Source organism: Euprymna scolopes, chromosome 21, assembly GCF_053919585.1.
Source record: "Euprymna scolopes isolate OS-2025 chromosome 21, ASM5391958v1, whole genome shotgun sequence".
NCBI lineage: Eukaryota > Metazoa > Mollusca > Cephalopoda > Sepiida > Sepiolidae > Euprymna > Euprymna scolopes.
This window is the reverse complement of record NC_136502.1, coordinates 105,716,585-105,731,584: the sequence shown is the minus strand read 5'-3', so window position 1 is coordinate 105,731,584 and position 15,000 is coordinate 105,716,585. Positions and strand designations below refer to the sequence as shown.

Below are 15,000 nucleotides of genomic sequence, written 5' to 3'. Positions count from 1 at the left end.
TGAGAACATGTGAAATAAACAAGAAACAACAACAATTGGTCAGTAAGGCCTTCCCAACTCTTTCTAAATAATAGACCACTCACTGTTGTTCTGTTTGTAGGTCAATCTCTAACTAGGAGTGGGATCTAAATATGGATGAAAAAAATATGAAGTTAGAGAGTGGGTAGAGTCCTTTAAAGATGAGTGCACATTGGGGATAAAGGCCAAGGATGAAAAGAAATAAAAGTGGGAAGTGGGAATCTTGGAGGTTTTCTATTACGAGGAAAGGAGGAGCTCGTTCAAACTATTAGCTAAGAGTTTAGAAGCTTAAAAACTTACCCAAAAGGCTGGAGTCTGACAAGACCATGAACCTCTTGCGCCATGCTTAGATGGGGGTACATGTATTCGTACTTGACTCCTCTTCTCATGCCCAAACTTGCTACTCTTATTCACTGTCTTTCAAACTCCAAGGAATGTAATCTTTTTCTATCACATCTGATCTTGACCTTAAGCTGGTGCTTGAAGAACGCAATCAGATCCTGGTCAGTGTCATCCTTACTTTGATAAGTACACGTGAAATTATATAAATTTATTGAAAGCAAACAAAGGAAAACTACAAAAAAAAATTTAACAATCTCATTAAAAAATATATTATAAAGATCACGCTGTAGTTTTTACCTCGGCAAACGGTCTAAACTAGGCACCGCCAAAACTGGGGGGAGGGGGGCAGGTAAGTACTTTTTGACGGACCGTCTTTTTAAAGATCTATCAAAAATCAGGTAATTATCCGATCAATACGAAATTTTCAGCGATTATTATGTGGCAGTGGATAATTATATTTTAAAAACAATATATATACCGCTCCCCATGTGGGGGTACCAAATTGGTTAAATGGAAAATTATTCCCAACTTGTATTTATGTAAAAATGCATTTTCGTAAATAATTGAATTCATTCAAAACGTATCGCAAAAACAAATAACTTATATATATATATATATATATATATATATATATATATATATATATATATATATATAGTGGGGAAAGGACACCACATTGCTTCATTTTTAAGAAAATAAGAGCGTCATATTTATTCATGTGTTACAGAAGATCAGAACATCGGTACCGTCGGTTTCAAATCCAACAAAGCTGCAGCAGGCGAGATACCATTGCCTGTGCGACATATATAAACATAGGCTAAAGAGAGCGCGACATAGGCGACCAGATATTCGTTACTTTTGTTTGCATTTGAAACCGACGGTATCGACGTTTTTCTGATTTTCTTTATCAAACAAACACGCGCAAATATATATATATATAAATTCAATAAAACTTTATATATATATATATATATATATATGTATAAGTACCCGTCGTTGACTGGGTTCACAAACAGCCTACAGAAAATGGACTCTGATTTATGAAAGTATGATAGGTTATGAAAGGGAAGGGTTGTAAAGAGATCGCTTCGAATTTGGGGGTATCAAAACCAAAGCAAAATATGATGAAAGTAAAAATAAAATAGATAAACCCCATAATTTATTATACCATACCTGTTCACACTGAAACACTTATCACAATATTCTGTGGATCTGTATTAAAAAAATCTTGTTAAACTTTGTGACATATTTCCATTCTATGGAGGTCAGGCGCGAACGAACACCCCATAATTTTATTATACCATATTTCTTCAAACTGAAACATAATTATCAAAGTGTACTTACGCAGATAGATATGAAAAGTCTTTATTAAAGTTTGTGCCTATTTCCATTCTATGGAGACCAGACGCGAACGCAGACCCCACAATTTTATTATACCATCCCTATTTAAGTTAAAACAGACTTATCAAATTATTCTTATGTACATCTATAATCAAAAACACTTGTAAATGTTGTTTTTTAATTTTTAAATTTTTTATTTCCATACTTTGGTGACCAGACGCGAACGCAGACCTCACAATTTTAATGAACCATCATTATGCCAAATCAAATATACCCATTCCTGTGTCTTGATACATCTATCATTACATGTAATCAGTTTTTTTTTAATAGTCAACCATATAGGAGCCTATTCGTGACCAGACACACACACACACACACACACACACACATTCAGCTTTATATATATATATATATATATATATATATATATATATATATATATATATATAAGCGTCAATTAGTTTCTCTTTATGTATCCATAATGTCTTCCCCCCCCCCCATCCTTGCTTTTTATAAGACTTGATAAGCTTCAGTTATCATAGCCTTTGAAAATATTACAAATCTACTTTAACCTTGTTACTACAGTGCGTGTGATGTATCAACTTTTGTATGAGTGTAGACGTCTCGTATATCTTCGGACATTTGTCTCCTCTCATCCTACTCTCCACAAAAACGCAAAACCCAACTTGACGTCGAAATAGACCAAAACTGACGGCCATTGTAAAGAGACAACAAAGTGGGGCGGCGTCGGTTGGCGTGATGATGTTGGCGGAGGGAGAGTGAAGGAAAAATGTTTGATAACAAAAATGGTTTAAGTATTAATGCTAAGTAAGTTCATTATTTTTTATTTTATTCTTTTATTTATTTTTAAAGTTCAAACCGCGGTAACCATGAATAATGTTAGAAATGAATTTGTTGAGAGATCAAATCAAGATCTTTTTTTTTTCGATTCTCAATTTTTCTTTCTTTAATATCAAGTATCGTTACATTCGTTTACGAAAAAGCCAAGTCAACGATGCAAGATTGAAATAGTCGTTTTTTACACCCACTAAAAACTCTCGAAAACGTTTTTTTTTTTTTTACAAGGAGGTCACCACTTATCAAGGCCCGAAGCCACTCAGGGATAAGGGTTATTGCATGTACAGTACGTTGTACGTTAGTGTTGAGATTTCATAAAGTGTCTACTTAAGGGGGCGGTTCATCAGGAATTTGTTTACGTTGGATTTGAAGACATCCAAGTTGTAGTCAGGTGGGAAACAGGCAGACGGAACAGAGTTCCACTGGCGTACTGTTCTAAGAAAAAAGCTTTGTTCATGGAATCTACGTTTTGATTTAGGCACAGATAAAGAATGGGAAAAATTACTGACAGTTGTTTCAGCTAGACGGGTGTTTTTCGTGAAAGATTGGCAAGGGGGGACCAGAGATTGGAGCTCAGACGAGCACTTGCCATGGAAATAACGGTAAAACAAAGACAGGCTCGCAACGTCTCTTCTGTTTTTTTTTTTTTTGTTTCTAAAATTTTTTAGATGAGGGGTGGTTTATTCGTATTATTTGGATTCTTCAGACTACTGTTCTCTTCTTGAGTATCATTTTCACAATATTTCGATCGATGTAACCTCTTCAAGTGTATCTGGACTCGTGGCGCAGTACTCAGCGTACTCAAAAAATCAATTGTAAAAGTGATGTTCTTGAAGATTGAAGGTTCAATTCTCAGTGTGGGCGACCGAAAAATACAATTACTTAGGACCTCTATCCAGTCATGGCTGACGGAACAAGAGCATTCTACCCCCGTGAAGTAAATAAAGAGTTCCGTTCGAAATTCCGTCCAAATTCCCGAGTTCGACAAGATACACCTGAAGAGGGTCGGAGGTTACATCGACCGAAACGTTATGAAAATGACACTCAAGATGAGACCAGTGGTGGGATGAATGCAAATAATACCAAATTAATAAAATTCGAAACGGTGGCTGAGTGGTTAAGGGCACAGACTGAAAACCTGGGTGTGCCAAGTTCGAACCTTGTTCATTCCACAGAAACACTTTAACAAAAGAACCCTTAATCTTGTATTTAACTGCTTGAAGAGGTTAAATAGAAAAAATAGTAATGAATACATTTATAATATTTACGCCTTTTTTCAGGAAAACGGAAGACAATTCCACAGGCGTGCAGTTCTAAGAAATAAGCTTTGTTCATGGAATCTACGTTTAGGTTTTGGCACAGATAAGGAGTGTGGGGAATTATTGATAGTGTTTTCAGCTAGACGAGTGTTTCTTGTAAAAGTTTGCCGAAGGTGGAGCATAGATTGAAGCTCAGTCGAGCACTTGCCATGAAAATAACGATGAAGCAGAGACAAACTCGTAGCATCTCTTCTGAGATAGAGGTTGCAGGGAAGAGAAAAGGACATCTCCTACGAGGCTACGAAGTCTATTTTGAACTCTATCAAGGCAGGACAAATCCTTTCTAGCAGCTCCTGGACGTACCTGGCTCTTATATAGATAGAGCTATTTTCACAAAATAAAAAAAGAGATTAAATGTTTGGGGACGCAACCTTTTCGAAACATTTTTTTTTTTTTTTTGTTTCAAGAACATGATTCTCCAAGCTTGCGACTTCCCACAATGCACTTTGAAGAACTATTGACATATTCTTCTCCACTAGTTCGCTTCCATTTTGCTATTTCTCATTCACGCTGGTCAACCTTTCTTGTTCTCTTTCTTTCAGTCATATTTGAAGGGCTTAAAAAATAAATTATTTAGATGTTCAACTTTAATAAATAACAATGTTTTGGAAATTTCATACGTTGATCTGCAAGTCTGGAAAAGTCAAAACAGATACAACATAATGAGGTAGAGAATTTAAAGAAAATCTATTGTCTTAAGTATTACATTTCAACAGACGTATATCAAATAATCAGACACTTATTTTCACATAAATATTTGGAATTCAGCAATGACTTTTTTGTGATTAGATTCTCCTTGATATTTTACGCGTTTTGCGACAAAAATTTCAAAATTTTAACGCTTACGTTGTTCTTCCACCGAACGCGTCATATATAAAAAATAATTTTATTAAATCAACATTACGTTCTCTACTGTGCAATGTAGCAACAATGTATTGTGGACTAAGTCACCGTGAAAGGCATGTTAAACTTCCTCCTGGTGCACTGCGATAAGTCCCCAACTTGAGCGGGCAATGAATCGATTTGATTGAAAAATGTCCGATTTCACCGATTTTGATGACTAAAAATATGGGAGGGTGAAACATTCACTGGTCATCACTTAATCCCGGGCAAACGTCGGATCTCTCTGCTGGTATTATACTAAAGAATTTTTTATTTCTGCACATATCCTTTTGATAATAACTATTCAAGTGTTTAGAATTTTCTTTTATTAAACGTGCCTAAGTATATTCCAGATTGTGAAATCACGCAAATAATGATTTTTCTATTTTTCTGTATTTTTTTTTTTTTTTTTTTTTAAATGAGGACTGATTATTGTTTGGATTCGTCGGACTATTATCCTCATTTTTAATGCTATTTTGACACCGTTTCGATCGATGTAACCTCCATCAGGTGTACCTTGCAAACGAACTATAAGCCCTGGACCATTGGTACTAATAATGCCTATCACCAAAACTGAACCTCGACCACCTTGCAGCGTTGAAACTGAGCACCTAGGATTAAATTCTTTGTCTTTCCTCTAACGGACGTACTGTCTACCATCACTGCCTAGCATATTGATCTTGCTTTCGTCGCTAAAAAGCAATTTTGGCTGGTGGTTATAAAAACGATTTGGCGAATTCATTGGTCTCATACCCCCATTAGGAGACAAAAACATTTTACAATGAAGAGTCATGATCTTCATTGCATCTGACGAAGTCCAGACGGCGCTTTCTGTTCTTTACAGAAATCATTGGCTTGCGTCTTGCAACATATCCTCGTAAATTAAATTCCTTTAATCTGTTCTTGACAGTAGAAAGAGAGCACCTTTTTAACAAGATTGCACTGTTGTTGGATTTGGAGAGCCGTTTCAAATCTGTTTTTTTTAGGCTGCGGATCTTGATAGCATTGTCTTTGTTAGAAGTAACTCTAGTATGACCAGATCTAGGGGCTTCACGAACACTGCCGTTTTGGTGCTTTTGTACAGTCTTTCGTACCGTTTTCTAATCACATTTCAATCTGTGGCCGATTTATCGATTAGATAAACCAGAAAGGTGGAGATTAATGAGCTCCTGACGATCACTAAGAGAAAGTCGTAGCATATGGACTAAATGTTACGTTGTATAACCTGGAACAACAACAATTACGATTAGAGATGCTTTTTTGCCTGTTTGTGGATATTTTAAACTGATTTAAGGGCGATAATCTAAGGTGGTTTTAAACGAATTTATTGCTGCGGACTTTCTTTTTGCCTCCTCAATGTGAAGTTATTTTTTTAATTGACGTGAACACTAGAATATGTCAATTAAAAGTCAAATATGAACGGGTAAAATTGTAGAGGTATAAAAGGCGAATCAAATCAGGTATAGGTTGTGTAAACAGTTACATTAAATTTAGCTTAAATTTGCAGTTTCTGAAAAAATTACAAGTGCGGACTTTCTTTTTGCCGGCACTATATACAGAGAGAATTGGTATTTATCTGAAGACAAACCTATACAGTTATTTTTATGATGTTACCATTTTCCCATGTATTACCCCCTTCTTTTGGGAATTTTTAATGTATCTATTTTTGCGGTCATATTTTTTATTGGGGAGGGATTTTAGTGCTATATCAGCAGAAATATACGACCTCTAGTTGTATATTCTTAATAGTATATATTTGTTTCCCACACGCCAGCTAGTGACAATACATTTATACATCCAATGAAATAACTATGATGTCCATAAAAAATTTACAGAATGAATAGTCTGTTGACGTAACGAAGGTTGTCGACAGGAAATGTAAATCCCTTGTAAAGCCTTTAATTGGAAAGTTGACCGAGCTTAATTCGCGATTTTATAGCAGTCATGCGTGTAACGATTAGAGCTAACTGGATTATTTAGCAAAATCTGACCAACCGTTGAATCCGAAATCTGCTGAAGTGAATCAGCTCGTTTTTTTCTGAGTTTCTTTCCTTTCCTTTCTTTTATTTTTCTTTCCTTTCTTTTTTATTTCCTTTTTTTTTCTTTTCTTGTGTTTCCCCTTTATTTGTTTTCTTTCCCTGTTATTTGTTTTCTTTCCCTGTTATTTGTTTTCTTTCCCTTTTATTTCATTTCTTTTTATTTCATTTCTTTTTATTTCATTTTATTTCTTTTTTTATTTCTTTTCATTTCCGTTTTCTTTTTCTTCCCTTTATTTTTTCTTTCCTTTATTTTTCTTTCCTTTATTTTTCTTTCCTTTATTTTTTCTTTCCTTTATTTTTTCTTTCCTTTATTTTTTCTTTCCTTTATTTTTTCTTTCCTTTATTTTTTCTTTCCTTTATTTTTTCCTTTATTTTTTCCTTTATTTTTTCTTTCCTTTATTTTTTCTTTTATTTTTACTTTCCTTTATTTTTACTTTCCTTTATTTTTACTTTCCTTTATTTTTACTTTCCTTTATTTTTTCCTTTATTTTTTCTTTTATTTTTTCTTTCCTTTATTTTTTCTTTTATTTTTTCTTTCCTTTATTTTTTCTTTTATTTTTTCTTTCCTTTATTTTTTCTTTTATTTTTTCTTTCCTTTATTTTTTCTTTTATTTTTTCTTTCCTTTATTTTTTCTTTTATTTTTTCTTTCCTTTATTTTTACTTTCCTTTATTTTTTCCTTTATTTTTTCCTTTATTTTTTCCTTTATTTTTTCCTTTATTTTTTCCTTTATTTTTTCCTTTATTTTTTCTTTTATTTTTTCCTTTATTTTTTCTTTTATTTTTTCTTTTATTTTTTCTTTCCTTTATTTTTTCTTTCCTTTATTTTTTCTTTCCTTTATTTTTTCTTTCCTTTATTTTTTCTTTCCTTTATTTTTTCCTTTATTTTTTCCTTTATTTTTTCCTTTATTTTTTCCTTTATTTTTTCTTTTATTTTTTCTTTTATTTTTTCTTTTATTTTTTCTTTTATTTTTTCTTTTATTTTTTCTTTTATTTTTTCTTTTATTTTTTCTTTTATTTTTTCTTTCCTTTTTCTACCTTTTCTTTTTCTACCGTCTCCTTTTTCTACCGTCTCCTTTTTTCTTTCCTTTTCTTTTTCTGTCGTTCCTTTTTCCTTTTGTTTTTCTCATTCTGTATTTTTCTTTTCCTTTTTCCTTTTCTTTTACTTTCTATCCTTCCTTTCTTTTCTTCTCTTTCCTTTCTTTCGTTGTTTTTTTTTCCTTTCCCTTCATTCGTTGTTTCCCTTTCCTTTCTTTCATATATTTCTGTTATTCGTTTCTTTTCATCATTTTGTGATCGCAACATGTTTTTATTATTTGCTTTGTTTTAGTTTTCTTTTTTCTTTCTTTTGCTCCCCCTCCCCTCCCCTCCCTAACTCTTGCCTCACAGGAAATAGTCATCTGGTGATCGAAGAAAGGAAAATAAACAATTTATAGGGATAAGCGAGATGAGGTGATGAGGATGACAGATGGATATAGTGGGAGGCGGTGGTAGGGTCACAAAAGACGGGGTCGTTGTCGTCAGACGGACCGGTGAGTAAAAGACTCGCGTTCTCTCATTCTCTTGAACCTAAGCTTCCGGGAGAAACGGCAAAACAAAACATGTCCCTTTTATGAGTTGTTCCATTGTGTGCATTTGTGACCATTCTCATCTCCGTCAATATCTTTAAGAGGAAGGGAGTTAGATTGAAATGTCGGATAGATTGACTGATATCTCAACCATGAATAATTGCCAACATTATGCCCCGCCCACAGTAAAGTTTTATCAGATAATGACCCTGTCATATATATATATATATATATATATATATAGGACCTAGTGACATATGGCCGAGTGGTCCTAGACGCTGTATCAAAGTTTACAGTTACCCAAAGGTGCTGAGTTCAATCCTGAACGAAGGCAGTGAAAAAAGTAACATTGAAAAACAGAGAATCAGCAACTATGTCCCAAAGCCTAGCTGGAGTCCGAACACGGTACCCCTGTAAGAATAATAAAGGGTTGGGTTCGAGACTCCTAACAAACCGTTCACCTGACGAAGGCCGGAGGGCAAAACGGCCGAAACGTTGTGACAATAACAACCAAGATGAGGAAGTCAGTCCGACAATCTCAATCAATGAAAACAACTCATCTCAAAAATACAGACAATTACAATGACCCTGTCATATATATATATATATATATATATATATATATATATATATATATATATATATATATATATATATATATGTTTATATATAATGTTTATAAACAAGCGGTTAGAGCACTGTAAAAGTGGTGGGAAAATGTTTGTTTAAATAGACATTTGGCGAGAAGATTTACGGGCGCCGCTCCCGTGGGTCGATCAGTAGAACTGCTGACTGTGAACGCGATGGTTGTAGGTTCAATCCTCGGCTTGGGAGAGGTACTAGTCTAGCGGCACCGATGAGATGAGTTGATACAACGAACGAGACTGTATGTCGATGACCACAAATATATGCACACACACACACATATATATATATATAAGTGATGGGACGATTCCAATATTTTTTTTACCGATTCAATACTGAATTCTCGATTCTGATTCTTTATAAATCTCTTAATATTCAACTACATAGTCGTATTTTTCTCTGATTACCGTAAACACACATGTTAAATGTGCAAATATTTTCCTAAACGTAAAAATATACTTGTGGGGGATGATTTACCGATTTTAGCTCCATTGGTTGTTTACAATCAATAATTATTTATTATTTTATCATTATTATCAGCAATGGAAGATTAAGCTTTAAATAAAATAAAATAAAAAAGACAAAAGAATCGTTTTGGCATCGGAAAATCGGTACAATTTTTTCCGATACCGATTCTGGTACCCTCAAATATTTCGATTTTTGCGATTCCCGATTCTGATTAATCGTCCCAACATTTTTATATATAAGATAAAGAAGAAGAAGAAAAGAACGACAGTGGTTCAATAAGGAGATTTCATCAATTAGGGGTGTAGGATATGTATGCTCTTTATATCTAAGTATTTCGAAACCTAGCGCTACTCATCAGGAGAAGAGAGAAGGTGCTAGGTAGCATATTAGAGATGTGACGTTTAGCGAAAGAAAGGAAAGGTTTACATTAATTATCATGCGATTAATTAATTAATTTTAAAAAAAATATTGGATTTTGTCAGCAAGATAGTGGTTTTGTAGATGAAAGTTCAAATCAAAAATAGTTGAGGAAGAGAAAGTTGTTTATGGTGACTTTTTAGAGATATAGAATACTGTGAGGTGTGAGTAATTTTCTAGCACGGTAGAGAGAGCCCATCTTCTTTGCAACAACCTTGCCAATACCTTCAGCATATTTTTTCAATTCATGTTTGAATGCAGAATGTAACCAACTATTAAGGAAAGTGCATCCCGTAATCTAATTAAAAAAAATAAAATAAAATAAAAACTGATTAATAATTTGTTACGTATGCGAGCTTAAATGTTGTTTTTTTTACAGTGATCACCACTTATCAAGGCCCGGAAGCCATTCAGGGATAAGGATTATTGCAAGTACATTACGTTAATGTGGAGATTTGATGAAGTGTTTACTTAAGGGGGCGGTTCATTAGGAATTTGTTAACATTGGACTTGAAGACATCCAAGTTGTAGTCCGGTAGGAAGCAGGCAGACGGAACAGAGTTCCACAGGCGTGCAGTTCTTTTTTCATTTGTGTGCACTTTTAACCGCCATTTTATGCCAAAAAAAGCAAATGGTTACATCCCTAAAAATAAACGTCAAAATAAGATGTGATCTTTTTAAAACTGCGCAGCAATCTTTTTAAGTAATTGTAAAAAAAAAAAAAAGAAATTAAAATGGTACTAAGGCGAAGAGCAAGACATGTTCTTTTTTTTCCCTTTTCTTTAATTTGTTGGTACAAATCCCGGGGAAGGGGCAACACTCTTGTTAAAAGAAGAAATATCCAGTAAAATAAAAAGTCAACTTTGGACGATGCGTTGTACTTGGTAGTAAAACAAGAGTCTGAACTAATTTCTGTTCGTTTTAACACAATGCCATAAAAATATATCTTGAAGAAGGCGCTTTCACGTCGAGAAGTTTTCATTTTTAACAAATATTTATTTTATAAAAAAAAAAAACTTTGTTGTATTTGGCGTATAAACACACATATGTATTTAAATTTTAAACGTTTATATCTCGGAGAACAGAAGCTTAACTGATTTACGCGTATCTACCGGACATTCAAACAATCAGTGTTGAAAAAAAAGCAGGCGGACCCTGGTTTCACCGTTAATTTCTCTTCGTGTTATATATAAGTTATAATTATTTATAATCTATAATTATTGCTGCCCTTTAAGACATAAAATTCTTAAAGTTGAGCACTGTCCGGATACATTGAAAAAGTCGGTTATCTAGTCTTGTGTGCGAGTTCGTCACTTTCCGTTACTTGATCACTCTAAGATTGTTTGTATTAAACGTTAAGCTTCATTAATGTTAAAATTTCCTTTAATTTCGTAGCGGTGAACGGTGGCTCTGGGGTGTGTTCCTTGCTTATGGAGCCAAAGGTGGCTTCATGCTAAGGTTCGAATCCTTCAATCAGTATTGATCGTCATTTCCCAAAATATTACAATACGGATCTTCCATCTGACCATGCTTATACAAGCAAGAACACAATACATATAAAATCTATTATATCTATAAAAGTTAGAATGTGTGTGAGGACACTTCCCAACCTATATACTCAGCGGATTTTTTTTTTTTATCTAAGACTTCTAATTTGGTATATAGGATAATCAGATATGAAGAAAACTTTTGAATCCATTTTCATCCGGAAAAGCGATTACTAAAGTGTCAAAATTGAAAAATTGGTACGGGGGTGTCGTCTGATTTTTTTTTTTTTTTCCTATTTGCTAACTGTTCCACAAATGCGCATGCGTGAATGGTTTATTATGTTAAAAATAAGTATAATTTGAAAACGCTTTTTAGGGCCGTGTCAAGCTGGTCTAATGGTTGTCGTACTTGACTCAATGTCTTTAGGTTTTGGTTTCGATCTCAGCTCGAGTATTTTCTTTTTTTTTTTACTTACAAGAAGTGAACTGTTTAGAAAAAAAAAAAAAAAAACAATACTTGCATGCACATGTCTCAGTTTTTGTATGAATTAAAATATAATAATTATGCAAATTATCCGACCGGGCAACGCCGGACGGCCTGCTAGTATATTAATAAAAAGCGAATTTGCATAGCATGTTTCATTGATATGTTATTTACTTCAGTTTGTGTCAATCTGTTGCGCTTCTGCGTTGAATTGCTTTGTATAAATTTAAATTCGTTTTTAGAGATTTTTTTTTTCTTTTTTATTTCTATTTTGCTCATCTCCCTCTCTCTCTTTCAGATCTGTTCACCTCCTCCCCACACTATAAACTACGCACACCACTGAACGACCAGAACACCATGCTCAAGATGGTCGCAAAGCCAGCCGTTTTGTACCCTGGAATTACACCCAATATTTTGCGGCCGATACTCAAGGCAAACATACGGCACACCCCTGACTATAGTCAGTGGATCAACTTGAACCCAGCCACCACAGCAATAAACAATATTATTTCCAAACCAAACCTAAATCTTTGCCATCTTTACTGACGGTAGGAATTTGAAATGTGCTCAACAAAAAAAGGTACATAACCACAGATATCGTATCCATATCTCTCTCATTAAATGGTTTATGCATAGGGTGGATTGTAAAAAAAAAAAAAATCAACCGGAAATAAATTTGCTGTTATTATTTTTTTATTATTAAAAATAACAACAAAAAAAGACATGTTATATTCTAGTGGAGCCTTTTTTTTTTTAATCTAACACATTACAAATAAATTTTCAAGGTTTAATACAAGTAAAAGTTCTTACAAAATAAAACATTTTTTTCAGAAATTTAATAATAAAAGAAATTGTAAAAACTTTTAGAAATATTAACAAATGTCAGCATTCGTAGAAAATGAAGAACAAATGTCAAAATTCTAAGTAAATTAACAAAACATTTAACCAAAGATGTCGAAAAATCCTGCAAAACTGATTAAAAGATACCGAATTCGTTTAAAATCTGTGAAAATTCTCAGCAAACTCATAAAGGACCTATCAATTTTTAGGCATCCTATAAGTATATAACATGATTTTTTCATCTTTCTTTAAAATTTGGGATAAATAAAATCAGGACTTCACAGACACTAGAATAAGAATAAGAATTATAGATTATTTCTCGATCTGTGATTGGTTTCAATCTTCCTGTTTGTTTCCAAGTGTAATTTTATAAATATCATTTACAGTATTCCCTCGAATATCACGGTAGATAGGGACCGAGACCACCCGTGATATTCGAAAATCCGCAAATTAGAACAAAACCATTATTTTTTTTTTACCTTATTTAATTGTTTATAGGCTGTTAAAATCCCATCTTTGTAATGTTTATAACCGACACTTTACTATATTAATAATAGAAAGATTGAAAAACTTGTTGGGGTGTATAGTACACTATTACAGTTCAGTACTGTACAGAAATATGTACAGAATATTCGATTATCACGATTTTTATGGATTTATGGTGGAAATCCGTGATATTAATTTATTGAAAGAACCGTGAAGTAGCAAATCCATGGTAATCGAACCCGAAGTAACGAGGGTTACTGTACTAATATTTTAAATCCTTAGTATGACTCCACCAAGAATTGAACCCTGGTCTCTCAGCCCACTAGGGAACACTCTTAACATTATGACAAAATTGATTGATAGAAGTGTTAATTAATTAACCTGTGGCACAAGGGTTAAAGATGTTGATTAAATGTTCGTCCGTTAGAACAACAAGGATCATGTAATCATCCTAGTGATTACTCCACTTACCCTTGATCCTGACCTTATAGTGCTGAATGTTTAGCAAAGGGGCATCAAGTACAGTATTCCTTCGAATATCAAGGTAGATAGGGACCGAGACCACCCGTGATATTCGAAAATCCGCAAATTAGGACAAAACCATTATTTTTTTTTTTACCTTATTTAATTGTTTATAGGCTGTTAAACCCCCATCTTTGTAATGTTTATAACCGACACTTTATCATATTAATAGTAATAGAAAGATGTACATAAATATGTACAGAATATTCGATCATCACGATTTTTATGGATTTATGGTGGAAATCCGCGATATTAATTTATTAAAAAACCCGTGAAGTAGCAAATCCGTGATAGTCGAACCTGAAGTAGCGAGGGGTTACTATATATATAATGTAATATTTTTCCTAATACTTTTATATAAAACTATTGTATGCGCACATATATTTAATTTAATATATTTGAACAAATGTGGTTGAAAGAAAGAGACTCCATGACGTTTCATAATAATTGCAATTTTTTTTTCCAGTGTTAAAATAGTTTTTCTCGATTCCCGAGATGTTTCTTTCTTGAAAGAAAAAAATTACTAGATCTGTGGAAAAGTTTATGGGAAAATGCGGTTATGATAAAGTGCGTCATTCAATGATCTTTGTTTAAATGAATAGTTGCTGCTCGCACGTGTATGTATATATATATATATATATATATATATATATATATATATATATATAATTTTTATTATTATTATTACAAATATATATTGTACTTAAATACATGCTTTTTTAATGGACCGTTACCAATTATTTCACGTGATCGTCAGACAGCCTACAAATCAGATATAAATAAAACGTGGAATATAATTGAAACAAAATTTTCATATATATATATAAGAGGTTGTCGTTTTTTACATGAAATTGAACGTCAAAAAACATTATTTTTGCACCAACCTAATATATATATGCATATATGTACTAGTCTACCCGTTGGCCTTTAAAGGGTAAGATGAAAAATGTTCAAAACAAAAAGTGATTTTGAGATTATATTGTCTTGAGAAAACATTTTTTTAAGTAATGAGTGGAAAAAATAAAACCCAGGAAGCCCCCAGAGCGCTACTGCAAGCACTAATGAAAATTAAGGAGACCCTACTAAAAGCATTACTAAAACCAAGTTTGTATTTCCCCACCTTCATTGAAGAGAAAATATTTTTAAGGCCTGAAAATAAATAAATCGTCAGAATCCACAGATGCGTTGCTAAAAGCAGTAAATAAGGTTATAAATGTGATTATTGTTATATATTGTATATTCATATTTGAATCAGTTTTTTTTTTTAACTCAACGGGATTAAATTA

The 15,000-nt window shown here is 33.1% G+C and overlaps 1 protein-coding gene across 1 annotated transcript in view; it reads left to right on the top strand.

Moving 5' to 3' along the window:
* The window catches only part of LOC145242656 (protocadherin gamma-C4-like), a 655,877-nt gene extending 642,591 nt beyond the window's left edge, over positions 1 to 13,286 (top strand). The window contains exon 3 of the mRNA XM_080105784.1: positions 12,165 to 13,286. Coding sequence (XP_079961910.1) covers positions 12,165 to 12,209 — 45 coding nt within the window. The 3' untranslated portion in view covers positions 12,210 to 13,286. The remainder of the gene's footprint in view (positions 1 to 12,164) is intronic.
* The last annotated feature ends 1,714 nt before the right edge of the window (positions 13,287 to 15,000 follow it).